We start from the raw sequence: 24,538 nt of genomic DNA, 5'->3' as shown, positions 1-24,538 counted from the left end.
ATTAGATACACGGCTCAGCAGTCAGTATCACACAGGAGAGGATTAGATACACGGCTCAGCAGTCAGTATCACACAGGAGAGGATTAGATACACAGCTCAGCAGTCAGTATCACACAGGAGAGGATTAGATACACAGCTCAGCAGTCAGTATCACACAGGAGAGGATTAGATACACGGCTCAGCAGTCAGTATCACACAGGAGAGGATTAGATACACGGCTCAGCAGTCAGTATCACACAGGAGAGGATTAGATACCCGTCACTGTCCTGCAGTGTCGGGCTGTGTATACAGGGGGCGCTGTGGTGCCGCTGGTCTATGCGGTGGTTTCTCCCTCCAGTGGGGGGAGCACAGATCAGATGTAGTTATAGGTTGTGTCACGCATGCGCACTGATGGCAGAGAGCGCCCGAGATTATAATGTTTTGGTCTCCATTAAAATGGCTGCGGCCTGAGAGGAGGTCACGTGACCTGTCATGGCCTCGCCAATACTGGGGGCTCCAACACTGAGACAGGTGAGAGTGAGCCGGAGGGGAGGAGGCCGCGTGTGTGTGTGGTGTGTGTGGGGAGGAGGCCGTGTGTGTGTGTGGTGTGTGTGGGGAGGAGGCCGCGTGTGTGGTGTGTGTGTGTGTGTGGGGAGGAGGCCGCGTGTGTGTGTGGGGAGGAGGCCGCGTGTGTGTGTGGTGTGTGCGGGGAGGAGGCCGTGTGTGTGTGTGGTGTGTGTGGGGAGGAGGCCGCGTGTGTGTGTGGTGTGTGCGGGGAGGAGGCCGTGTGTGTGTGTGGTGTGTGTGGGGAGGAGGCCGCGTGTGTGGTGTGTGTGTGTGTGTGGGGAGGAGGCCGCGTGTGTGTGTGGCGTGTGTGTGTGTGGTGTGTGTGGGGAGGAGGCCGCGTGTGTGTGTGGTGTGTGCGGGGAGGAGGCCGCGTGTGTGTGTGGTGTGTGCGGGGAGGAGGCCGCGTGTGTGTGTGGTGTGTGCGGGGAGGAGGCCACGTGTGTGTGTGTGGTGTGTGCGGGGAGGAGGCCGCGTGTGTGTGTGTGGTGTGTGCGGGGAGGAGGCCGCGTGTGTGTGTGTGGTGTGTGCGGGGAGGAGGCCGCGTGTGTGTGTGGTGTGTGTGGGGATGAGGCCGCGTGTGTGTGTGGTGTGTGTGGGGAGGAGGCCGCGTGTGTGTGTGGTGTGTGTGGGGAGGAGGCCGCGTGTGTGTGTGGTGTGTGTGGGGAGGAGGCCGCGTGTGTGTGTGGTGAGGAGGCCGCGTGTGTGTGTGGTGTGTGCGGGGAGGAGGCCGCGTGTGTGTGTGGTGTGTGCGGGGAGGAGGCCGCGTGTGTGTGTGGTGTGTGCGGGGAGGAGGCCGCGTGTGTGTGTGGTGTGTGTGCGGGGAGGAGGCCGCGTGTGTGTGTGTGGTGTGTGCGGGGAGGAGGCCGCGTGTGTGTGTGTGGTGTGTGCGGGGAGGAGGCCGCGTGTGTGTGTGTGGTGTGTGCGGGGAGGAGGCCGCATGTGTGTGTGGTGTGTGCGGGGAGGAGGCCGCATGTGTGTGTGGTGTGTGCGGGGAGGAGGCCGCGTGTGTGTGTGGTGTGTGCGGGGAGGAGGCCGCGTGTGTGTGTGGTGTGTGCGGGGAGGAGGCCGTGTGTGTGTGTGGTGTGTGCGGGGAGGAGGCCGCGTGTGTGTGTGGTGTGTGCGGGGAGGAGGCCGCGTGTGTGTGGTGTGTGCGGGGAGGAGGCCGCGTGTGTGTGGGGAGGAGGCCGTGTGTGTGTGTGTGGTGTGTGCGGGGAGGAGACCTGGTGTGTGTGGGGAGGAGGCCGTGTGTGTGTGTGGTGTGTGTGGGGAGGAGGCCGTGTGTGTGTGTGGTGTGTGTGGGGAGGAGGCCGCGTGTGTGTGGAGAGGAGGCCGTGTGTGGTGTGTGTGGGGAGGAGGCCGGGTGTGTGTGTGGTGTGTGCGGGGAGGAGGCCGCGTGTGTGTGGGGAGGAGGCCGTGTGTGTGTGTGGTGTGTGCGGGGAGGCGGCCGTGTGTGTGTGTGGTGTGCGCGGGGAGGAGGCCGTGTGTGTGAGTGGTGTGTGTGGTGAGGAGGCCGCGTGTGTGTGTGCGGGGAGGAGGCCGCGCGTGTGTGTGTGGTGTGTGCGGGGAGGAGGCCGCGCGTGTGTGTGTGGTGTGTGCGGGGAGGAGGCCGCGCGTGTGTGTGTGGTGTGTGCGGGGAGGAGGCCGCGTGTGTGTGTGGTGTGTGCGGGGAGGAGGCCGCGTGTGTGTGTGGTGTGTGCGGGGAGGAGGCCGCGTGTGTGTGTGGTGTGTGCGGGGAGGAGGCCGCGTGTGTGTGTGGTGTGTGCGAGGAGGAAGCCGTGTGTGTGGTGTGTGTGGGGAGGAGGCCGCGCGCGTGTGTGGTGTGTGTGGGGAGGAGGCCGCGCGTGTGTGTGGGGAGGAGGCCGCGTGTGTGTGTGGTGTGTGTGGGGAGGAGGCCGCGTGTGTGTGTGGTGTGTGCGGGGAGGAGGCCGTGTGTGTGTGTGGTGTGTGCGGGGAGGAGGCCGCGTGTATGTGGGGAGGAGGCCGTGTGTGTGTGGTGTGTGCGGGGAGGAGGCCGTGTGTGTGTGTGGTGTGTGCGGGGAGGAGGCCGCGTGTGTGTGGTGTGTGCGGGGAGGAGGCCGCGTGTGTGTGGGGAGGAGGCCGTGTGTGTGTGTGGTGTGTGCGGGGAGGAGGCCGTGTGTGTGTGTGTGGTGTGTGTGGGGAGGAGGCCGTGTGTGTGGTGTGTGCGGGGAGGAGGCCGTGTATGTGTGTGGTGTGTGCGGGGAGGAGGCCGTGTGTGTGTGTGGTGTGTGCGGGGAGGAGGCCGTGTGTGTGTGTGGTGTGTGCGGGGAGGAGGCCGTGTGTGTGTGTGGTGTGTGCGGGGAGGAGGCCGTGTGTGTGGTGTGTGCGGGGAGGAGGCCGTGTGTGTGTGTGGTGTGTGTGGGGAGGAGGCCGCGTGTGTGTGTGTGGTGTGTGCGGGGAGGAGGCCGTGTGTGTGTGTGGTGTGTGTGGGGAGGAGGCCGCGTGTGTGGTGTGTGTGGGGAGGAGGCCGCGTGTGTGGTGTGTGCGGGGAGGAGGCCGCGTGTGTGTGTGGTGTGTGCGGGGAGGAGGCCGCGTGTGTGTGTGGTGTGTGCGGGGAGGAGGCTGTGTGTGGTGTGTGCGGGGAGGAGGCCGTGTGTGTGTGTGGTGTGTGCGGGGAGGAGGCCGTGTGTGTGCGGGGAGGAGGCCGTGTGTGTGTGTGGTGTGTGTGGGGAGGAGGCCGCGTGTGTGTGTGTGGTGTGTGCGGGGAGGAGGCCGTGTGTGTGTGTGGTGTGTGTGGGGAGGAGGCCGCGTGTGTGGTGTGTGCGGGGAGGAGGCCGCGTGTGTGTGTGGTGTGTGCGGGGAGGAGGCCGCGTGTGTGTGTGGTGTGTGCGGGGAGGAGGCCGCGTGTGTGTGTGGTGTGTGCGGGGAGGAGGCTGTGTGTGGTGTGTGCGGGGAGGAGGCCGTGTGTGTGTGTGTGGTGTGTGCGGGGAGGAGGCCGTGTGTGTGTGTGTGTGTGGTGTGTGCGGGGAGGAGGCCGCGTGTGTGTGGTGTGTGCGGGGAGGAGGCCGCGTGTGTGTGTGTGGTGTGTGCGGGGAGGAGGCCGCGTGTGTGTGTGTGGTGTGTGCGGGGAGGAGGCCGCGTGTGTGTGTGGTGTGTGAGGGGAGGAGGCCGTGTGTGTGTGTGTGGTGTGTGCGGGGAGGAGGCCGCGTGTGTGTGTGGTGTGTGCGGGGAGGAGGCCGTGTGTGTGTGGTGTGTGCGGGGAGGAGGCCGTGTGTGTGTGTGGTGTGTGCGGGGAGGAGGCCGCGTGTGTGTGTGGTGTGTGCGGGGAGGAGGCCGCGTGTGTGTGTGGTGTGTGCGGGGAGGAGGCCGTGTGTGCGGGGAGGAGGCCGCGTGTGTGTGGTGTGTGTGGGGAGGAGGCCGCGTGTGTGTGTGGTGTGTGCGGGGAGGAGGCCGTGTGTGTGTGTGGTGTGTGCGGGGAGGAGGCCGCGTGTGTGTGTGGGGAGGAGGCCGCGTGTGTGGTGTGTGCGGGGAGGAGGCCGCGTGTGTGTGGGGAGGAGGCCGTGTGTGTGTGTGTGGTGTGTGCGGGGAGGAGACCGTGTGTGTATGTGGTGTGTGCGGGGAGGAGGCCGCGTGTGTGTGGGGAGGAGGCCATGTGGTGTGTGTGGGGAGGAGGCCGTGTGAGTGTGTGGTGTGTGTGGGGAGGAGGCCGTGTGTGTGTGTGTGTGGTGTGTGTGGGGAGAAGGCCGTGTGTGTGTGTGGTGTGTGCGGGGAGGAGGCCGCGTGTGTGTGGGGAGGAGGCCGTGTGTGTGGTGTGTGCGGGGAGGAGGCCGTGTGTGTGTGGTGTGTGCGGGGAGGAGGCCGCCTGTGTGTGGGGAGGAGGCCGTGTGTGTGTGTGGTGTGTGCGGGGAGGAGGCCGTGTGTGTGAGTGGTGTGTGTGGGGAGGAGGCCGTGTGTGTGTGTGGTGTGTGTGGGGAGGAGGCCGCGTGTGTGTGTGGGGAGGAGGCCGCGTGTGTGGTGTGTGCGGGGAGGAGGCCGCGCGTGTGTGTGGTGTGTGCGGGGAGGAGGCCGCGCGTGTGTGTGTGGTGTGTGCGGGGAGGAGGCCGCGCGTGTGTGGTGTGTGCGGGGAGGAGGCCGCGTGTGTGTGTGTGGTGTGTGCGGGGAGGAGGCCGCGTGTGTGTGTGGTGTGTGCGGGGAGGAGGCCGCGTGTGTGTGGTGTGTGCGGGGAGGAGGCCGCGTTTGTGTGTGGTGTGTGTGGGGAGGAGGCCGCGTGTGTGTGTGGTGTGTGCGGGGAGGAGGCCGCGTGTGTGTGTGGTGTGTGCGAGGAGGAAGCCGTGTGTGTGGGGAGGAGGCCGTGTGTGTGTGGTGTGTGGGGGGAGGAGGCCGCGCGCGTGTGTGGTGTGTGTGGGGAGGAGGCCGCGCGTGTGTGTGGGGAGGAGGCCGCGTGTGTGTGTGGTGTGTGCGGGGAGGAGGCTGTGTGGTGTGTGCGGGGAGGAGGCCGCGTGTATGTGGGGAGGAGGCCGTGTGTGTGTGTGTGGTGTGTGCGGGGAGGAGGCCGTGTGTGTGATGTGTGCGGGGAGGAGGCCGCGTGTGTGTGGTGTGTGCGGGGAGGAGGCCGCGTGTGTGTGGTGTGTGCGGGGAGGAGGCCGCGTGTGTGTGTGTGGTGTGTGGGGAGGAGGCCGTGTGTGGTGTGTGCGGGGAGGAGGCCGTGTGTGGTGTGTGTGGGGAGGAGGCCGTGTGTGTGGTGTGCGGGGAGGAGGCCGTGTGTGTGGTGTGCGGGGAGGAGGCCGTGTATGTGTGTGGTGTGTGCGGGGAGGAGGCCGTGTGTGTGTGTGGTGTGTGCGGGGAGGAGGCCGTGTGTGTGTGTGTGGTGTGTGCGGGGAGGAGGCCGTGTGTGTGGTGTGTGCGGGGAGGAGGCCGTGTGTGTGTGTGGTGTGTGCGGGGAGGAGGCCGTGTGTGTGTGTGTGGTGTGTGTGGGGAGGAGGCCGTGTGTGTGGTGTGTGTGGGGAGGAGGCCGTGTGTGTGTGGTGTGTGCGGGGAGGAGGCCGCGAGTGTGTGGTGTGTGCGGGAAGGAGGCCGCGTGTGTGTGTCGTGTGTGCGGGGAGGAGGCCGCGTGTGTGTGTCGTGTGTGTGGGGAGGAGGCCGAGTGTGTGTGGTGTGTGCGGGGAGGAGGCCGCGTGTGTGTGGTGTGTGCGGGGAGGAGGCCGCGGGTGTGTGGGGAGGAGGCTGTGTGTGTGGTGTGTACGGGGAGGAGGCCGTGTGTGTGTGTGTGTGGGGAGGAGGCCGCGTGTGTGTGGTGTGTGCGGGGAGGAGGCCGCGTGTGTGTGTGGTGTGTGCGGGGAGGAGGCCGCGTGTGTGTGTGGTGTGTGTGGGGAGGAGGCCGCGTGTGTGTGTGGTGTGTGCGGGGAGGAGGCTGTGTGTGGTGTGTGCGGGGAGGAGGCCGTGTGTGTGTGTGGTGTGTGCGGGGAGGAGGTCGCGTGTGTGTGTGGTGTGTGCGGGGAGGAGGCCGCGTGTGTGTGTGGTGTGCGGGGAGGAGGCCCCGTGTGTGTGTGGTGTGTGCGGGGAGGAGGCCGCGTGTGTGTGTGGTGTGTGCGGGGAGGAGGCCGCGTGTGTGTGTGGTGTGTGCGGGGAGGAGGCCGCGTGTGTGTGGGGAGGAGGCCGCGTGTGTGTGGTGTGTGTGGGGAGGAGGCCGCGTGTGTGTGGTGTGTGTGGGGAGGAGGCCGCGTGTGTGTGTGGTGTGTGCGGGGAGGAGGCCGCGTGTGTGTGTGGTGTGTGCGGGGAGGAGGCCGCGTGTGTGTGTGGTGTGTGCGGGGAGGAGGCCGCGTGTGTGTGTGGTGTGTGCGGGGAGGAGGCCGCGTGTGTGTGCGGGGAGGAGGCCGCGTGTGTGTGTGTGTGGTGTGTGCGGGGAGGAGGCCGCGTGTGTGTGTAGTGTGTGCGGGGAGGAGGCCGCGTGTGTGTGTAGTGTGTGCGGGGAGGAGGCCGCGTGTGTGTGTAGTGTGTGCGGGGAGGAGGCCGCGTGTGTGTGTAGTGTGTGCGGGGAGGAGGCCGCGTGTGTGTGTAGTGTGTGCGGGGAGGAGGCCGCGTGTGTGTGGTGTGTGCGGGGAGGAGGCTGTGTGTGTGTGGTGTGTGCGGGAAGGAGGCTGTGTGTGTGGTGTGTGCGGGGAGGAGGCTGTGTGTGTGTGGTGTGTGCGGGGAGGAGGCCGAGTGTGTGTGGGGAGGAGGCCGCATGTGTGTGTGGTGTGTGCGGGGAGGAGGCCGCGTGTGTGTGTGGTGTGTGCGGGGAGGAGGCCGCGTGTGTGTGTGGTGTGTGCGGGGAGGAGGCCGCGTGTGTGTGTGTGTGGTGTGTGCGGGGAGGAGGCCGCGTGTGTGTGTGGTGTGTGCGGGGATGAGGCCGTGTGTGGTGTGTGTGTGGTGTGTGCGGGGAGGAGGCTGTGTGTGGTGTGTGCGGGGAGGAGGCCGTGTGGTGTGAGCGGGGAGGAGGCCGCGTGTGTGTGTGTGGTGTGTGCGGGGAGGAGGCCTCGTGTGTGTGTGGTGTGTGCGGGGAGGAGGCTGCGTGTGTGTAGTGTGTGTGGGGAGGAGGCCGCGTGTGTGTGTAGTGTGTGTGGGGAGGAGGCCGCGTGTGTGTGGTGTGTGTGGGGAGGAGGCCGCGTGTGTGTGGTGTGTGTGTGGGGAGGAGGCCGCGTGTGTGTGGTGTGTACGGGGAGGAGGCTGTGTGTGTGCGGGGAGGAGGCCGCGTGTGTGTGGTGTGTGCGGGGAGGAGGCCGTGTGTGTGGTGTGTGCAGGGAGGAGGCCGCGTGTGTGTGTAGTGTGTGTGGGGAGGAGGCCGCGTGTGTGTGTAGTGTGTGTGGGGAGGAGGCCACGTGTGTGTGGTGTGTACGGGGAGGATGCCGCGTGTGGTGTGTGCGGGAAGGACACCACGTGTGTGTGTGGTGTGTGCGGGCAGGAGGCCGCGTGTGGTGTGTGCATGGAGGAGGCCGCGTGTGTGTGTGTGTGTGTGTGGTGTGTGTGGGGAGGAGGCCGTGTGTGTGGGGTGTGTGGGGAGGAGGCCATGTGTGTGTGTGGTGTGTGCGGGGAGGAGGCCGTGTGTGTGTGTGTGTGTGTGTGGTGTGTGTGGGGAGGAGGCCATGTGTGTGGGGTGTGTGGGGAGGAGGCCGTGTGTGTGTGTGGTGTGTGCGGGGAGGAGGCCGCGTGTGGTGTGTGCGGGGAGGAGGCCGCGTGTGGTGTGTGCAGGGAGGAGGCCGCGAGTGTGTGGTGTGTGCAGGGAGGAGGCCGCGAGTGTGTGGTGTGTGCGGGGAGGAGGCCGCGTGTGTGTGTCGTGTGTGTGGGGAGGAGGCCAAGTGTGTGTGGTGTGTGCGGGGAGGAGGCCGCGTGTGTGTGGTGTGTGCGGGGAGGAGGCCGCGGGTGTGTGGGGAGGAGGCTGTGTGTGTGGTGTGTACGGGGAGGAGGCCGTGTGTGTGTGTGTGTGGGGAGGAGGCAGCGTGTGTGTGGTGTGTGCGGGGAGGAGGCCGCGTGTGTGTGTGGTGTGTGTGGGGAGGAGGCCGCGTGTGTGTGTGGTGTGTGTGGGGAGGAGGCCGCGTGTGTGTGGTGTGTGCGGGGAGGAGGCCGCGTGTGTGTGTGTGTGTTGTGTGCGGGGAGGAGGCCGCGTGTGTGTGTGGTGTGTGCGGGGAGGAGGCCGCGTGTGTGTGTGGTGTGTGCGGGGAGGAGGCCGCGTGTGTGTGTGGTGTGTGCGGGGAGGAGGCCGCGTGTGTGTGTGGTGTGTGCGGGGAGGAGGCCGCGTGTGTGTGGGGAGGAGGCCGCGTGTGTGTGGTGTGTGGGGAGGAGGCCGCGTGTGTGTGTGGTGTGTGTGGGGAGGAGGCCGCGTGTGTGTGTGGTGTGTGTGGGGAGGAGGCCGCGTGTGTGTGTGGTGTGTGCGGGGAGGAGGCCGCGTGTGTGTGTGGTGTGTGCGGGGAGGAGGCCGCGTGTGTGTGTGGTGTGTGCGGGGAGGAGGCCGCGTGTGTGTGCGGGGAGGAGGTCGCGTGTGTGTGTGTGTGTGGTGTGTGCGGGGAGGAGGCCGCGTGTGTGTGTGTGGTGTGTGCGGGGAGGAGGCCGGGTGTGTGCGGGGAGGAGGCCGCGTGTGTGTGTAGTGTGTGCGGGGAGGAGGCCGCGTGTGTGTGTAGTGTGTGCGGGGAGGAGGCCGCGTGTGTGTGTAGTGTGTGCGGGGAGGAGGCCGCGTGTGTGTGTAGTGTGTGCGGGGAGGAGGCCGCGTGTGTGTAGTGTGTGCGGGGAGGAGGCCGTGTGTGTGTGTAGTGTGTTGGGAGGAGGCCGCGTGTGTGTGGTGTGTACGGGGAGGAGGCCGCGTGTGTGTGGTGTGTATGTGGTGTGTACGGGGAGGAGGCTGTGTGTGTTGTGTGTGCGGGGAGGAGGCTGTGTGTGTGGGGTGTGTGCGGGGAGGAGGCTGTGTGTGTGTGGTGTGTGCGGGGAGGAGGCTGTGTGTGTGTGGTGTGTGCGGGGAGGAGGCTGTGTGTGTGTGGTGTGCGGGGGGAGGAGGCCGCGTGTGTGTGGGGAGGAGGCCGCATGTGTGTGTGGTGTGTGCGGGGAGGAGGCCGCGTGTGTGGGGAGGAGGCCGCGTGTGTGTGTAGTGTGTGTGGGGAGGAGGCCGTGTGTGTGGTGTGTGTGTGGTGTGTGCCGGGAGGAGGCCGCGTGTGTGTGTGTGGTGTGTACGGGGAGGAGGCCGTGTGTGTGGTGTGTACGGGGAGGAGGCCGCGTGTGTGGTGTGTGCGGGGAGGAGGCCGCGTGTGTGTGTGGTGTGTATGGGGAGGATGCCATGTGTGTGGTGTGTACGGGGAGGATGCCGCGTGTGTGGTGTGTGCGGGAAGGAGGCCACGTGTGTGTGTGGTGTGTGCGGGGAGCAGGCCGCGTGTGTGTGTGGTGTGTGTGGGGAGGCCGCGTGTGTGTGTGGTGTGTGTGGGGAGGCCGCCTGTGTGTGTAGTGTGTGTGGGGAGGAGGCCGCGTGTGTGTGGTGTGTACGGGGAGGAGGCCGCGTGTGTGTGGTGTGTACGGGGAGGAGGCCGCGTGTGTGTGGTGTGTACGGGGAGGAGGCTGTGTGTGTGCTGTGTGCGGGGAGGAGGCCACGTGTGTGGTGTGTGGGGAGGAGGCCGCAGGGGTGTGGTGTGTACGGGGAGGAGGCTGTGTGTGTGTGGTGTGTACGGGGAGGAGGCTGTGTGTGTGGTGTGTGCGGGGAGGAGGCCGCGTGTGTGGTGTGTGTGGAAAGGAGGCCGCGTGTGTGTGGGAAGGAGGCCGCGTGTGTGCGTAGTGTGTGTGGGGAGGAGGCCGCGTGTGTGTGTAGTGTGTGGGGGGAGGAGGCCGCGTGTGTGTGTGGTGTGTGTGCGGGGAGGAGGCCGCGTGTGTGTGGTGTGGGTGCGGGGAGGGGGCCGCGTGTGTGGTGTGTGCGGGGAGGATGCCGTGTGTGTGGTGTGTACGGGGAGGATGCCGTGTGTGTGGTGTGTGCGGGGAGGAGGCCACGTGTGAGTGTGGTGTGTGCGGGGAGGAGGCCACGTGTGTGTGTGGTGTGTGCGTGGAGGAGGCCGCGTGTGGTGTGTGTGCGGGGAGGAGGCCTCATGTGTGTGTGTGTGTGGTGTGTGTGGGGAGGAGGCCGCCTGTGTGTGTAGTGTGTGTGGGGAGGAGGCCGCGTGTGTGTGTAGTGTGTGTGGGGAGGAGGCCGCGTGTGTGTGGTGTGTACGGGGAGGAGGCTGTGTGTGCGGGGAGGAGGCGTGGGGTGTGTGGGGAGGAGGCCGCGTGTGTGTGTGGTGTGTGAGGGAAGGAGGCCGCGTGTGTGTGTGGTGTGGGGAGGAGGCCGCGTGTGTGTGTAGTGTGTGTGCGGGGAGGCCGCGTGTGTGTGGTGTGTGCGGGGAGGAGGCCGCGTGTGTGTGGTGTGTACGGGGAGGAGGCCGCGTGTGTGTGTGGTGTGTACGGGGAGGAGGCCGAGTGTGTGTGTGGTGTGTACGGGGAGGAGGCCGCGTGTGTGTGTGGTGTGTACGGGGAGGAGGCCGCGTGTGTGTGGTGTGTACGGGGAGGAGGCCGCGTGTGTGTGTGGTGTGTACGGGGAGGAGGCCGCGTGTGTGTGTGGTGTGTGCGGGGAGGAGGCCGCGTGTGTGTGGTGTGTGCGGGGAGGAGGCGTGGGGTGTGTGGGGAGGAGGCCGCGTGTGTGTGTGGTGTGTGAGGGAAGGAGGCCGCGTGTGTGTGTGGTGTGTGGGGAGGAGGCCGCGTGTGTGTGTAGTGTGTGTGCGGGGAGGCCGCGTGTGTGTGGTGTGTGCGGGGAGGAGGCCGCGTGTGTGTGGTGTGTACGGGGACGAGGCCGCGTGTGTGTGTGATGTGTACGGGGAGGAGGCCGCCTGTGTGTGTGGTGTGTACGGGGAGGAGGCCGCGTGTGTGTGTGGTGTGTACGGGGAGGAGGCCGCGTGTGTGTGTGGTGTGTACGGGGAGGAGGCCGCGTATGTGTGTGTGGGGAGGAGGCCGCATGTGTGTGTGGGGAGGAGGCGGCCGCGTGTGTGGTGTTTGGTGAGGAGGCCGTGTGTGTGGGGAGGAGGCCGTGTGTGGTGTGTGGGGAGGAGGCCGTGTGTGTGGTGTGTGCGGGGAGGAGGCCGCGTGTGTGGTGTGTGCGGGGAGGAGGCCGCGTGTGCGGGGAGGAGGCCGCGTGTGTGTGGTGTGTGTGGGGAGGAGGCCGCGTGTGTGGTGTGTGCGGGGAGGAGGCCGTGTGTGTGTGTGGTGAGGAGGCTGCGTGTGTGTGCGGGGAGGAGGCCGCGGGTGTGTGCGGGGAGGAGGCCGCGGGTGTGTGCGGGGAGGAGGCCGTGTGTGTGGTGTGTGGGGAGGAGGCCGCGTGTGTGTGTGGTGTGTGCGGGGAGGAGGCCGCGCGTGTGTGTGGTGTGTGCGGGGAGGAGGCCGCGTGTGTGTGTGGTGTGTGCGGGGAGGAGGCCGCGTGTGTGTGTGTGGTGTGTGCGGGGAGGAGGCCGCGTGTGTGTGTGTGGTGTGTGCGGGGAGGAGGCCGCGTGTGTGTGTGTGGTGTGTGCGGGGAGGAGGCCGTGTGTGTGTGTGGTGTGTGCGGGGAGGAGGCCGCGTGTGTGGTGTGTGCGGGGAGGAGGCCGCGTGTGTGTGGTGTGTGCGGGGAGGAGGCCGCGTGTGTGTGTGGTGTGTGCGGGGAGGAGGCCGCGTGTGTGTGTGGTGTGTGCGGGGAGGAGGCCGCGTGTGTGTGTGGTGTGTGCGGGGAGGAGGCCGCGTGTGTGTGTGGTGTGTGCGGGGAGGAGGCCGCGTGTGTGTGTGGTGTGTGTGTGTGGTGTGTGCGGGGAGGAGGCCGCGTGTGTGTGTGGTGTGTGCGGGGAGGAGGCCGTGTGTGTGTGGTGTGTGCGGGGAGGAGGCTGTGTGTGGTGTGTGCGGGGAGGAGGCCGTGTGGTGTGAGCGGGGAGGAGGCCGCGTGTGTGTGTGTGGTGTGTGCGGGGAGGAGGCCTCGTGTGTGTGTGGTGTGTGCGGGGAGGAGGCTGCGTGTGTGTGGTGTGTGGGATGGAGGCCGCCTGTGTGTGTAGTGTGTGTGGGGAGGAGGCCGCGTGTGTGTGTAGTGTGTGTGGGGAGGAGGCCGCGTGTGTGTGGTGTGTGTGGGGAGGAGGCCGCGTGTGTGTGGTGTGTACGGGGAGGAGGCTGTGTGTGTGCGGGGAGGAGGCCGCGTGTGTGTGGTGTGTGCGGGGAGGAGGCCGTGTGTGTGGTGTGTGCAGGGAGGAGGCCGCGTGTGTGTGTAGTGTGTGTGGGGAGGAGGCCGCGTGTGTGTGTAGTGTGTGTGGGGAGGAGGCCGCGTGTGTGTGGTGTGTACGGGGAGGACACCACGTGTGTGTGTGGTGTGTGCGGGCAGGAGGCCGCGTGTGGTGTGTGCATGGAGGAGGCCGCGTGTGTGTGTGGTGTGTGCGGGGAGGAGGCCGCGTGTGTGTGGTGTGTACGGGGAGGAGGCCGTGTGTAGTGTGTGCGGGGAGGAGGCCGCGTGTGTGTGGTGTGTGCGGGGAGGAGGCCGCGGGTGTGTGGGGAGGAGGCCGTGTGTGTGGTGTGTACGGGGAGGAGGCCGTGTGTGTGGTGTGTACGGGGAGGAGGCTGTGTGTGTGGTGTGTGCGGGGAGGAGGCTGTGTGTGTGGTGTGTGCGGGGAGGAGGCCGCGTGTGTGTGTGTGGGGAGGAGGCCGTGTGTGTGTGTGGGGAGGAGGCCGCATGTGTGTGCGGGGAGGAGGCCGCGTGTGTGTGTAGTGTGTGTGGGGAGGAGGCCGTGTGTGTGGTGTGTGCGGGGAGGAGGCCGCGTGTGTGTGTGGTGTGTGCGGGGAGGAGGCCGCGTGTGTGGTGTGTACGCGGAGGAGGCCGCGTGTGTGGTGTGTGCGGGGAGGAGGCCGCGTGTGTGTGGTGTGTGTGGGGAGGAGGCTGCGTGTGTGTGGTGTGTACGGGGAGGAGGCTGTGTGTGTGCGGGGAGGAGGCCGCGTGTGTGGGGAGGAGGCCGCGTGTGTGTGTGGTGTGTGCGGGGAGGAGGCCGCGTGTGTGTGTGGTGTGTGGGGAGGAGGCCGCGTGTGTGTGTAGTGTGTGTGGGGAGGAGGCCGCGTGTGTGTGGTGTGTGTGGGGAGGAGGCCGCGTGTGTGTGGTGTGTGTGGGGAGGAGGCCGCGTGTGTGTGGTGTGTGTGGGGAGGAGGCCGCGTGTGTGTGTGGTGTGTACGGGGAGGAGGCCGCGTGTGTGTGTGGTGTGTACGGGGAGGAGGCCGCTTGTGTGTGTGGTGTGTACGGGGAGGAGGCCGCTTGTGTGTGTGGTGTGTACGGGGAGGAGGCCGCGTGTGTGTGTGGTGTGTGTGGAAAGGAGGCCGCGTGTGTGTGTGGTGTGTGTGGAAAGGAGGCCGCGTGTGTGCGGGGAGGAGGCCGCGTGTGTGCGGGGAGGAGGCCGCGTGTGTGTGTGGTGTGTGTGCGGGGAGGGGGCCGCGTGTGTGGTGTGTGCGGGGAGGAGGCCGCGTGTGTGTGTGGGGGGAGGATGCCGTGTGTGTGGTGTGTGCGGGGAGGAGGCCGCGTGTGTGTGTGGTGTGCGGGGAGGAGGCCGTGTGTGGTGTGTGTGGGGAGGAGGCCGCGTGTGTGTGTGGTGTGTATGGGGAGGAGGCAGTGTGTGGTATGTGTGGGGAGGAGGCCGTGTGTGTGTGGTGTCTGTGGGGAGAAGGCCGTGTGTGTGGTGTCTGTGGGGAGGAGGCCGTGTGTGTGTGGTGTGTACGGGGAGGAGGCCGTGTGTGTGGGGAGGAAGCCGCGTGTGTGTTGTGTACGGGGAGGAGGCCGTGTGTGTGGTGTGTACGGGGAGGAGGCCGTGCGTGTGTGTGTGTGGGGAGGAGGCCGTGTGTGTGTGGTGTGTGCGGGGAGGAGGCCGCGTGTGTGTGTGTGGTGTGTGCGGGGAGGAGGCCGCGTGTGTGTGTGGGGAGGGTGCCGTGTGTGGTGTTTACGGGGAGGATGCCATGTGTGTGTGGTGTATGTGGGGAGGGTGCCGTGTGTGTGGTGTTTACGGGGAGGAGGCCGCGTGTGTGCGGGGAGGATGCCGTGTGTGTGTGTGCGGGGAGGAGGCCGCGTGTGTGTATGGGGAGGAGGCTGTGTGTGTGGTGTGTGCGGGGAGGAGGCCGCGTGTGTGTGTGGTGTGTGTGCGGGGAGGAGGCCGCGTGTGTGTGTGGTGTCTGTGTGGAGGAGGCCGTGTGTGTGTGTGTGGTGTGTACGGGGAGGAGGCCGCTTGTGTGTGTGGTGTGTACGGGGAGGAGGCCGCTTGTGTGTGTGGTGTGTACGGGGAGGAGGCCGCGTGTGTGTGTGGTGTGTGTGGAAAGGAGGCCGCGTGTGTGCGGGGAGGAGGCCGCGTGTGTGCGGGGAGGAGGCCGCGTGTGTGTGTGGTGTGTGTGCGGGGAGGGGGCCGCGTGTGTGGTGTGTGCGGGGAGGAGGCCGCGTGTGTGTGTGGGGGGAGGATGCCGTGTGTGTGGTGTGTGCGGGGAGGAGGCCGCGTGTGTGTGTGGTGTGCGGGGAGGAGGCCGTGTGTGGTGTGTGTGGGGAGGAGGCCGCGTGTGTGTGTGGTGTGTATGGGGAGGAGGCAGTGTGTGGTATGTGTGGGGAGGAGGCCGTGTGTGTGTGGTGTCTGTGGGGAGAAGGCCGTGTGTGTGGTGTCTGTGGGGAGGAGGCCGTGTGTGTGTGGTGTGTACGGGGAGGAGGCCGTGTGTGTGGGGAGGAAGCCGCGTGTGTGTTGTGTACGGGGAGGAGGCCGTGTGTGTGGTGTGTACGGGGAGGAGGCCGTGCGTGTGTGTGTGTGGGGAGGAGGCCGTGTGTGTGTGGTGTGTGCGGGGAGGAGGCCGCGTGTGTGTGTGTGGTGTGTGCGGGGAGGAGGCCGCGTGTGTGTGTGGGGAGGGTGCCGTGTGTGGTGTTTACGGGGAGGATGCCATGTGTGTGTGGTGTATGTGGGGAGGGTGCCGTGTGTGTGGTGTTTACGGGGAGGAGGCCGCGTGTGTGCGGGGAGGATGCCGTGTGTGTGTGTGCGGGGAGGAGGCCGCGTGTGTGTATGGGGAGGAGGCTGTGTGTGTGGTGTGTGCGGGGAGGAGGCCGCGTGTGTGTGTGGTGTGTGTGCGGGGAGGAGGCCGCGTGTGTGTGTGGTGTCTGTGTGGAGGAGGCCGTGTGTGTTGTGTGTGTGGGGAGGAGGCCGCGTGTGTGTGGGGAGGAGGCCTCGTGTGTGTGGTGTGTGTGGGGAGGAGGCCGCGTGTGTGTGGGGAGGAGGCCGCGTGTGTGTGGTGTGTGTGGGGAGGAGGCCGCGTGTGTGTGGGGAGGAGGCCGCGTGTGTGTGGTGTGTGGGGAGGAGGCCGTGTGTGTGTGGTGTGTGCGGGGAGGAGGCCGCGTGTGTGTGTGGTGTGTGCGGGGAGGAGGCCGCGTGTGTGTGTGGTGTTTACGGGGAGGATGCCGTGTGTGTGTGGGGAGGGTGCCGTGTGTGTGTGGTGTGTGTGTGGGGAGGAGGCCGTGTGTGTGGTGTGTACGGGGAGGAGGCCGGGTGTGTGTGGGGAGGAGGCCGTGTGTGTGTGGTGTGTGTGGGGAGGAGGCCGTGTGTGTGTGGTGTGTGCGGGGAGGAGGCCGCGTGTGTGTGTGGGGAGGATGCCGTGTGTGTGTGTGGTGTTTACGGGGAGGATGCCGTGTGTGTGTGTGGGGAGGGTACCGTGTGTGTGTGGTGTGTGTGTGGTGTTTACGGGGAGGATGCCGTGTGTGTGTGTGTATGGTGTGTGTGGTGTGTGCGGGGAGGAGGCCGTGTGTGTGGTGTGTACGGGGAGGATGCCGTGTGTGTGGGAAGGAGGCCGTGTGTGTGTGTGTGGTGTGTGCGGGGAGGATGCCGTGTGTGTGTGTGGTGTGTACGGGGAGGATGCCGTGTGTGGTGTGTACGGGGAGGATGCCGTGTGTGTGTGTGGTGTGTACGGGGAGGATGCCGTGTGTGTGTGTGTGGTGTGTACGAGGAGGAGGCCGTGTGTGTGTGGAGGATGCCGTGTGTGTATGTGGTGTGTACGGGGAGGAGGCTGTGTGTGTGGTGTGTGGGATGGAGGCCGCCTGTGTGTGTAGTGTGTGTGGGGAGGAGGCCGCGTGTGTGTGTAGTGTGTGTGGGGAGGAGGCCGCGTGTGTGTGGTGTGTGTGGGGAGGAGGCCGCGTGTGTGTGGTGTGTGTGGGGAGGAGGCCGCGTGTGTGTGGTGTGTACGGGGAGGAGGCTGTGTGTGTGCGGGGAGGAGGCCGCGTGTGTGTGGTGTGTGCGGGGAGGAGGCCGTGTGTGTGGTGTGTGCAGGGAGGAGGCCGCGTGTGTGTGTAGTGTGTGTGGGGAGGAGGCCGCGTGTGTGTGTAGTGTGTGTGGGGAGGAGGCCACGTGTGTGTGGTGTGTACGGGGAGGACACCACGTGTGTGTGTGGTGTGTGCGGGCAGGAGGCCGCGTGTGGTGTGTGCATGGAGGAGGCCGCGTGTGTGTGTGGTGTGTGCGGGGAGGAGGCCGCGTGTGTGTGGTGTGTACGGGGAGGAGGCCGTGTGTAGTGTGTGCGGGGAGGAGGCCGCGTGTGTGTGGTGTGTGCGGGGAGGAGGCCGCGGGTGTGTGGGGAGGAGGCCGTGTGTGTGGTGTGTACGGGGAGGAGGCCGTGTGTGTGGTGTGTACGGGGAGGACACCACGTGTGTGTGTGGTGTGTGCGGGCAGGAGGCCGCGTGTGGTGTGTGCATGGAGGAGGCCGCGTGTGTGTGTGGTGTGTGCGGGGAGGAGGCCGCGTGTGTGTGGTGTGTACGGGGAGGAGGCCGTGTGTAGTGTGTGCGGGGAGGAGGCCGCGTGTGTGTGGTGTGTGCGGGGAGGAGGCCGCGGGTGTGTGGGGAGGAGGCCGTGTGTGTGGTGTGTACGGGGAGGAGGCCGTGTGTGTGGTGTGTACGGGGAGGAGGCTGTGTGTGTGGTGTGTGCGGGGAGGAGGCTGTGTGTGTGGTGTGTGCGGGGAGGAGGCTGTGTGTGTGGTGTGTGCGGGGAGGAGGCCGCGTGTGTGTGTGTGGGGAGGAGGCCGTGTGTGTGTGTGGGGAGGAGGCCGCATGTGTGTGCGGGGAGGAGGCCGCGTGTGTGTGTAGTGTGTGTGGGGAGGAGGCCGTGTGTGTGGTGTGTGCGGGGAGGAGGCCGCGTGTGTGTGTGGTGTGTGCGGGGAGGAGGCCGCGTGTGTGGTGTGTACGCGGAGGAGGCCGCGTGTGTGGTGTGTGCGGGGAGGAGGCCGCGTGTGTGTGTGTGTGGTGTGTGTGGGGAGGAGGCTGCGTGTGTGTGGTGTGTACGGGGAGGAGGCTGTGTGTGTGCGGGGAGGAGGCCGCGTGTGTGGGGAGGAGGCCGCGTGTGTGTGTGGTGTGTGCGGGGAGGAGGCCGCGTGTGTGTGTGGTGTGTGGGGAGGAGGCCGCGTGTGTGTGTAGTGTGTGTGGGGAGGAGGCCGCGTGTGTGTGGTGTGTGTGGGGAGGAGGCCGCGTGTGTGTGGTGTGTGTGGGGAGGAGGCCGCGTGTGTGTGGTGTGTGTGGGGAGGAGGCCGCGTGTGTGTGTGGTGTGTACGGGGAGGAGGCCGCGTGTGTGTGTGGTGTGTACGGGGAGGAGGCCGCTTGTGTGTGTGGTGTGTACGGGGAGGAGGCCGCTTGTGTGTGTGGTGTGTACGGGGAGGAGGCCGCTTGTGTGTGTGGTGTGTACGGGGAGGAGGCCGCGTGTGTGTGTGGTGTGTGTGGAAAGGAGGCCGCGTGTGTGCGGGGAGGAGGCCGCGTGTGTGTGGGGAGGAGGCTGTGTGTGTGGTGTGTGCGGGGAGGAGGCCGCGTGTGTGTGTGGTGTGTGTGCGGGGAGGGGGCCGCGTGTGTGGTGTGTGCGGGGAGGAGGCCGCGTGTGTGTGTGGGGGGAGGAGGCCGCGTGTGTGTGTGGTGTGCGGGGAGGAGGCCGTGTGTGGTGTGTGTGGGGAGGAGGCCGCGTGTGTGTGTGGTGTGTATGGGGAGGAGGCAGTGTGTGGTATGTGTGGGGAGGAGGCCGTGTGTGTGTGGTGTCTGTGGGGAGAAGGCCGTGTGTGTGGTGTCTGTGGGGAGGAGGCCGTGTGTGTGTGGTGTGTACGGGGAGGAGGCCGTGTGTGTGGGGAGGAAGCCGCGTGTGTGTTGTGTACGGGGAGGAGGCCGTGTGTGTGGTGTGTACGGGGAGGAGGCCGTGCGTGTGTGTGTGTGGGGAGGAGGCCGTGTGTGTGTGGTGTGTGCGGGGAGGAGGCCGCGTGTGTGTGTGTGGTGTGTGCGGGGAGGAGGCCGCGTGTGTGTGTGGGGAGGGTGCCGTGTGTGGTGTTTACGGGGAGGATGCCATGTGTGTGTGGTGTATGTGGGGAGGGTGCCGTGTGTGTGGTGTTTACGGGGAGGAGGCCGCGTGTGTGCGGGGAGGATGCCGTGTGTGTGTGTGCGGGGAGGAGGCCGCGTGTGTGTATGGGGAGGAGGCTGTGTGTGTGGTGTGTGCGGGGAGGAGGCCGCGTGTGTGTGTGGTGTGTGTGCGGGGAGGAGGCCGCGTGTGTGTGTGGTGTCTGTGTGGAGGAGGCCGTGTGTGTGTGTGTTGTGTGTGTGGGGAGGAGGCCGCGTGTGTGTGGGGAGGAGGCCTCGTGTGTGTGGTGTGTGTGGGGAGGAGGCCGCGTGTGTGTGGGGAGGAGGCCGCGTGTGTGTGGTGTGTGTGGGGAGGAGGCCGCGTGTGTGTGGGGAGGAGGCCGCGTGTGTGTGGTGTGTGGGGAGGAGGCCGTGTGTGTGTGGTGTGTGCGGGGAGGAGGCCGCGTGTGTGTGTGGTGTGTGCGGGGAGGAGGCCGCGTGTGTGTGTGGTGTTTACGGGGAGGATGCCGTGTGTGTGTGGGGAGGGTGCCGTGTGTGTGTGGTGTGTGTGTGGGGAGGAGGCCGTGTGTGTGGTGTGTACGGGGAGGAGGCCGGGTGTGTGTGGGGAGGAGGCCGTGTGTGTGTGGTGTGTGTGGGGAGGAGGCCGTGTGTGTGTGGTGTGTGCGGGGAGGAGGCCGCGTGTGTGTGTGGGGAGGATGCCGTGTGTGTGTGGTGTTTACGGGGAGGATGCCGTGTGTGTGTGTGGGGAGGGTACCGTGTGTGTGTGGTGTGTGTGTGGTGTTTACGGGGAGGATGCCGTGTGTGTGTGTGTATGGTGTGTGTGGTGTGTGCGGGGAGGAGGCCGTGTGTGTGGTGTGTACGGGGAGGATGCCGTGCGTGTGTGTGGAGGGTGCCGTGTGGTGTGTGTGGGAAGGAGGCCGTGTGTGTGTGTGCGGGGAGGATGCCGTGTGTGTGTGTGGTGTGTACGGGGAGGATGCCGTGTGTGGTGTGTACGGGGAGGATGCCGTGTGTGTGTGTGGTGTGTACGGGGAGGATGCCGTGTGTGTGTGTGTGGTGTGTACGAGGAGGAGGCCGTGTGTGTGTGGAGGATGCCGTGTGTGTATGTGGTGTGTACGGGGAGGAGGCTGTGTGTGTGGTGTGTGGGATGGAGGCCGCCTGTGTGTGTAGTGTGTGTGGGGAGGAGGCCGCGTGTGTGTGTAGTGTGTGTGGGGAGGAGGCCGCGTGTGTGTGGTGTGTGTGGGGAGGAGGCCGCGTGTGTGTGGTGTGTGTGGGGAGGAGGCCGCGTGTGTGTGGTGTGTACGGGGAGGAGGCTGTGTGTGTGCGGGGAGGAGGCCGCGTGTGTGTGGTGTGTGCGGGGAGGAGGCCGTGTGTGTGGTGTGTGCAGGGAGGAGGCCGCGTGTGTGTGTAGTGTGTGTGGGGAGGAGGCCGCGTGTGTGTGTAGTGTGTGTGGGGAGGAGGCCACGTGTGTGTGGTGTGTACGGGGAGGACACCACGTGTGTGTGTGGTGTGTGCGGGCAGGAGGCCGCGTGTGGTGTGTGCATGGAGGAGGCCGCGTGTGTGTGTGGTGTGTGCGGGGAGGAGGCCGCGTGTGTGTGGTGTGTACGGGGAGGAGGCCGTGTGTAGTGTGTGCGGGGAGGAGGCCGCGTGTGTGTGGTGTGTGCGGGTAGGAGGCCGCGGGTGTGTGGGGAGGAGGCCGTGTGTGTGGTGTGTACGGGGAGGAGGCCGTGTGTGTGGTGTGTACGGGGAGGAGGCTGTGTGTGTGGTGTGTGCGGGGAGGAGGCTGTGTGTGTGGTGTGCGGGGAGGAGGCCGCGTGTGTGTGTGTGGGGAGGAGGCCGTGTGTGTGTGTGGGGAGGAGGCCGCATGTGTGTGCGGGGAGGAGGCCGCGTGTGTGTGTAGTGTGTGTGGGGAGGAGGCCGTGTGTGTGGTGTGTGCGGGGAGGAGGCCGCGTGTGTGTGTGGTGTGTGCGGGGAGGAGGCCGCGTGTGTGGTGTGTGCGGGGAGGAGGCCGCGTGTGTGTGTGTGTGGTGTGTGTGGGGAGGAGGCTGCGTGTGTGTGGTGTGTACGGGGAGGAGGCTGTGTGTGTGCGGGGAGGAGGCCGCGTGTGTGGGGAGGAGGCCGCGTGTGTGTGTGGTGTGTGCGGGGAGGAGGCCGCGTGTGTGTGTGGTGTGTGGGGAGGAGGCCGCGTGTGTGTGTAGTGTGTGTGGGGAGGAGGCCGCGTGTGTGTGGTGTGTGTGGGGAGGAGGCCGCGTGTGTGTGGTGTGTGTGGGGAGGAGGCCGCGTGTGTGTGGTGTGTGTGGGGAGGAGGCCGCGTGTGTGTGTGGTGTGTACGGGGAGGAGGCCGCGTGTGTGTGTGGTGTGTACGGGGAGGAGGCCGCTTGTGTGTGTGGTGTGTACGGGGAGGAGGCCGCTTGTGTGTGTGGTGTGTACGGGGAGGAGGCCGCTTGTGTGTGTGGTGTGTACGGGGAGGAGGCCGCGTGTGTGTGTGGTGTGTGTGGAAAGGAGGCCGCGTGTGTGCGGGGAGGAGGCCGCGTGTGTGTGGGGAGGAGGCTGTGTGTGTGGTGTGTGCGGGGAGGAGGCCGCGTGTGTGTGTGGTGTGTGTGCGGGGAGGGGGCCGCGTGTGTGGTGTGTGCGGGGAGGAGGCCGCGTGTGTGTGTGTGGGGAGGATGCCGTGTGTGTGGTGTGTGCGGGGAGGAGGCCGCGTGTGTGTGTGGTGTGCGGGGAGGAGGCCGTGTGTGGTGTGTGTGGGGAGGAGGCCGCGTGTGTGTGTGGTGTGTATGGGGAGGAGGCAGTGTGTGGTATGTGTGGGGAGGAGGCCGTGTGTGTGTGGTGTCTGTGGGGAGAAGGCCGTGTGTGTGGTGTCTGTGGGGAGGAGGCCGTGTGTGTGTGGTGTGTACGGGGAGGAGGCCGTGTGTGTGGGGAGGAAGCCGCGTGTGTGTTGTGTACGGGGAGGAGGCCGTGTGTGTGGTGTGTACGGGGAGGAGGCCGTGCGTGTGTGTGTGTGGGGAGGAGGCCGTGTGTGTGTGGTGTGTGCGGGGAGGAGGCCGCGTGTGTGTGTGTGGTGTGTGCGGGGAGGAGGCCGCGTGTGTGTGTGGGGAGGGTGCCGTGTGTGGTGTTTACGGGGAGGATGCCATGTGTGTGTGGTGTATGTGGGGAGGGTGCCGTGTGTGTGGTGTTTACGGGGAGGAGGCCGCGTGTGTGCGGGGAGGATGCCGTGTGTGTGTGTGCGGGGAGGAGGCCGCGTGTGTGTATGGGGAGGAGTCTGTGTGTGTGGTGTGTGCGGGGAGGAGGCCGCGTGTGTGTGTGGTGTGTGTGCGGGGAGGAGGCCGCGTGTGTGTGTGGTGTCTGTGTGGAGGAGGCCGTGTGTGTGTGTGTTGTGTGTGTGGGGAGGAGGCCGCGTGTGTGTGGGGAGGAGGCCTCGTGTGTGTGGTGTGTGTGGGGAGGAGGCCGCGTGTGTGTGGGGAGGAGGCCGCGTGTGTGTGGTGTGTGTGGGGAGGAGGCCGCGTGTGTGTGGGGAGGAGGCCGCGTGTGTGTGGTGTGTGGGGAGGAGGCCGTGTGTGTGTGGTGTGTGCGGGGAGGAGGCCGCGTGTGTGTGTGGTGTGTGCGGGGAGGAGGCCGCGTGTGTGTGTGGTGTTTACGGGGAGGATGCCGTGTGTGTGTGGGGAGGGTGCCGTGTGTGTGTGGTGTGTGTGTGGGGAGGAGGCCGTGTGTGTGGTGTGTACGGGGAGGAGGCCGGGTGTGTGTGGGGAGGAGGCCGTGTGTGTGTGGTGTGTGTGGGGAGGAGGCCGTGTGTGTGTGGTGTGTGCGGGGAGGAGGCCGCGTGTGTGTGTGGGGAGGATGCCGTGTGTGTGTGTGGTGTTTACGGGGAGGATGCCGTGTGTGTGTGTGGGGAGGGTACCGTGTGTGTGTGGTGTGTGTGTGGTGTTTACAGGGAGGATGCCGTGTGTGTGTGTGTGTATGGTGTGTGTGGTGTGTGCGGGGAGGAGGCCGTGTGTGTGGTGTGTACGGGGAGGATGCCGTGCGTGTGTGTGGAGGGTGCCGTGTGGTGTGTGTGGGAAGGAGGCCGTGTGTGTGGTGTGTGCGGGGAGGATGCCGTGTGTGTGTGTGGTGTGTACGGGGAGGATGCCGTGTGTGGTGTGTACGGGGAGGATGCCGTGTGTGTGTGTGGTGTGTACGGGGAGGATGCCGTGTGTGTGTGTGTGGTGTGTACGAGGAGGAGGCCGTGTGTGTGTGGAGGATGCCGTGTGTGTATGTGGTGTGTACGGGGAGGAGGCTGTGTGTGTGTGTGTGTGGAGGAGGCCGTGTGTGGTGTGTACTGGGAGGATGCCGCGTGTGTGTGGTGTGTGCGGGGAGGATGCCGGGTGTGTGGTGTGTGCGGGGAGGATGCTGCGTGTGTGTGGTGTGTACGGGGAGGATGCCGCGTGTGTGTGATGTGTACGGGGAGGATGCCGCGTGTGTGTGATGTGTACGGGGAGGGTACCGCGTGTGTGTGTGGTGTGTACGGAGAGGGTGCCGCATGTGTGTGTGCGGGGAGGGTACCGCGCGCGCGCGCGTGTGTGGTGTGTACGGAGAGGGTGCCGCATGTGTGTGTGCGGGGAGGGTACCGCGCGCGCGTGTGTGTGTGTGTGGTGTGTACGGGGAGGATGCCCCGCGCGTGCGTGCGTGTGTGGTGTGTACGGGGAGGATGCCCCGTGCGTGCGTGCGTGCGTGTGTGGTGTGTACGGGGAGGATGCCCCGCGCGTGCGTGTGTGGTGTGTACGGGGAGGGTACTTTGTGTGTGAGGATACAGTATATACGGGGAGGGGATATATACGCAGATGGCTCCTCCTCCTGCCCCATTACCCCGCCTTCACATGTTGGGGTCTGTGCGCCATTCTTCCTTTGTGCCCCCAGTTCCTGTTCCGGCAGCGGGTGCTGGGCCTGTACAGGAGGATCCTCCGCACGGTGCGCCGTATCCCGGACCCCGCGGATCGCACCTATGTGAGGGAATGGGCCCGGAGGGAGTTTCGTGGGAACAAGACGACCAGTGATGAGGTGAGCGGGTGATGGGGCGTGGAGCTGACTGTGAGGGGTGCACCTCGCGGCTCCATCCTGGGATCGTGTGACCCTTCCCCCGTCTTCCCGCAGATCACTATACGGATGATGATCTCTCAGGGCGAGCGGCATCTGCAGGAGCTGGAGTGGGCGCTGAAGCTGGCCAAGTCCTAGATCTGTGTGAGCCGCCGATCTGTGGGGGTGTCATGGAGCTGAGTACTGACCCCTCTGCTGACCGGGTGTGTGGACGTCCCTCCTGACCTGCATGGACATCACTGTGGAGGGGGGAGACTTCCATCCATCTCGACTTTATTCAATCACTACCTTATAAAAGCCTAGATTTTTATATCTTTGTTCACGTTTCTTTTCTTTTTTTAATTGCTTTCCATGTGGTGCCAGTGCCACACGGTGCGGTGTGGAGCCCGACTGTGGAAAGTGGTGTGCACGGGGTGGGGGGAAACTGGGCCGCAATGTGCAGCCTGTGTGTATTGGTACAGGTGGGGTAGGGGGAAACTGTGAGCCATGGTGTGGATGAAGACCAACTATAGGAGAGCCTGGTGGTGTATGCAAGACCTGACGGCGGCCTGTGATGTGTGTGCGAGACCGCATGGTGGCCTGTGATGTGTGTGCGAGATCTGACCGTGGGCTGTGATGTGTGTGCGAGACCTGACGGCGGCCTGTGATGTGTGTGCGAGACCTGACCGTGGGTTGTGATGTGTGTGCGAGACCTGACGGCGCCCTGTGATGTGTGTGCGAGACCTGACGGCGCCCTGTGATGTGTGTGCGAGACCTGACGGCGGCCTGTGATGTGTGTGCGAGACCTGACCGTGGGTTGTGATGTGTGTGCGAGACCTGACGGCGCCCTGTGATGTGTATGCGAGACCTGACGGCGCCCTGTGATGTGTGTGCGAGACCTGACGGCGCCCTGTGATGTGTGTGCGAGTCCTGACGTCGGCCTGTGATGTGTGTGCGAGTCCTGACATCGGCCTGTGATGTGTGTGCGAGTCCTGACGTCGGCCTGTGATGTGTGTGCGAGTCCTGACGTCGGCCTGTGATGTGTGTGCGAGACCTGACGGCAGCCTGTGATGTGTGTGCGAGACCTGACGGCGGCCTGTGATGTGTGTGCGAGTCCTGACGTCGGCCTGT

General features: G+C 66.1%; 1 protein-coding gene across 1 annotated transcript; it reads left to right on the top strand.

Annotated features, from left to right (window-relative positions):
* The first annotated feature begins 356 nt into the window (after positions 1–356).
* LYRM2 (LYR motif containing 2) lies at positions 357–23,738 on the top strand. The gene is made up of 3 exons (XM_073562815.1): positions 357–510; positions 23,252–23,392; positions 23,486–23,738. The coding sequence occupies exons 1-3, from the start codon at positions 472–474 to the stop codon at positions 23,564–23,566; spliced, it is 261 nt and encodes an 86-aa protein (XP_073418916.1). The 5' UTR covers positions 357–471; the 3' UTR covers positions 23,567–23,738.
* Positions 23,739–24,538: the final 800 nt, after the last annotated feature.

The sequence above is a fragment of the Dendrobates tinctorius genome, unplaced genomic scaffold (genome assembly GCF_039654945.1).
Source record: "Dendrobates tinctorius isolate UK_male_01 unplaced genomic scaffold, ASM3965494v1 ptg000367l, whole genome shotgun sequence".
NCBI classification, from domain to species: domain Eukaryota; kingdom Metazoa; phylum Chordata; class Amphibia; order Anura; family Dendrobatidae; genus Dendrobates; species Dendrobates tinctorius.
The sequence above is the reverse complement of the archived record's forward strand: the minus strand, read 5'-3'. Positions and strand labels throughout refer to the sequence as shown.

Excerpts from the sequence above, each read along its gene's own strand:
- LYRM2 (XM_073562815.1), top strand. The coding sequence starts at position 472 with ATGGCCTCGCCAATACTGGGGGCTCCAACACTGAGACAG. Across the intron at positions 511-23,251 it reads GGGCTCCAACACTGAGACAG|TTCCTGTTCCGGCAGCGGGT; the intron begins GTGAGAGTGAGC and ends TTGTGCCCCCAG. Across the intron at positions 23,393-23,485 it reads ACAAGACGACCAGTGATGAG|ATCACTATACGGATGATGAT; the intron begins GTGAGCGGGTGA and ends GTCTTCCCGCAG.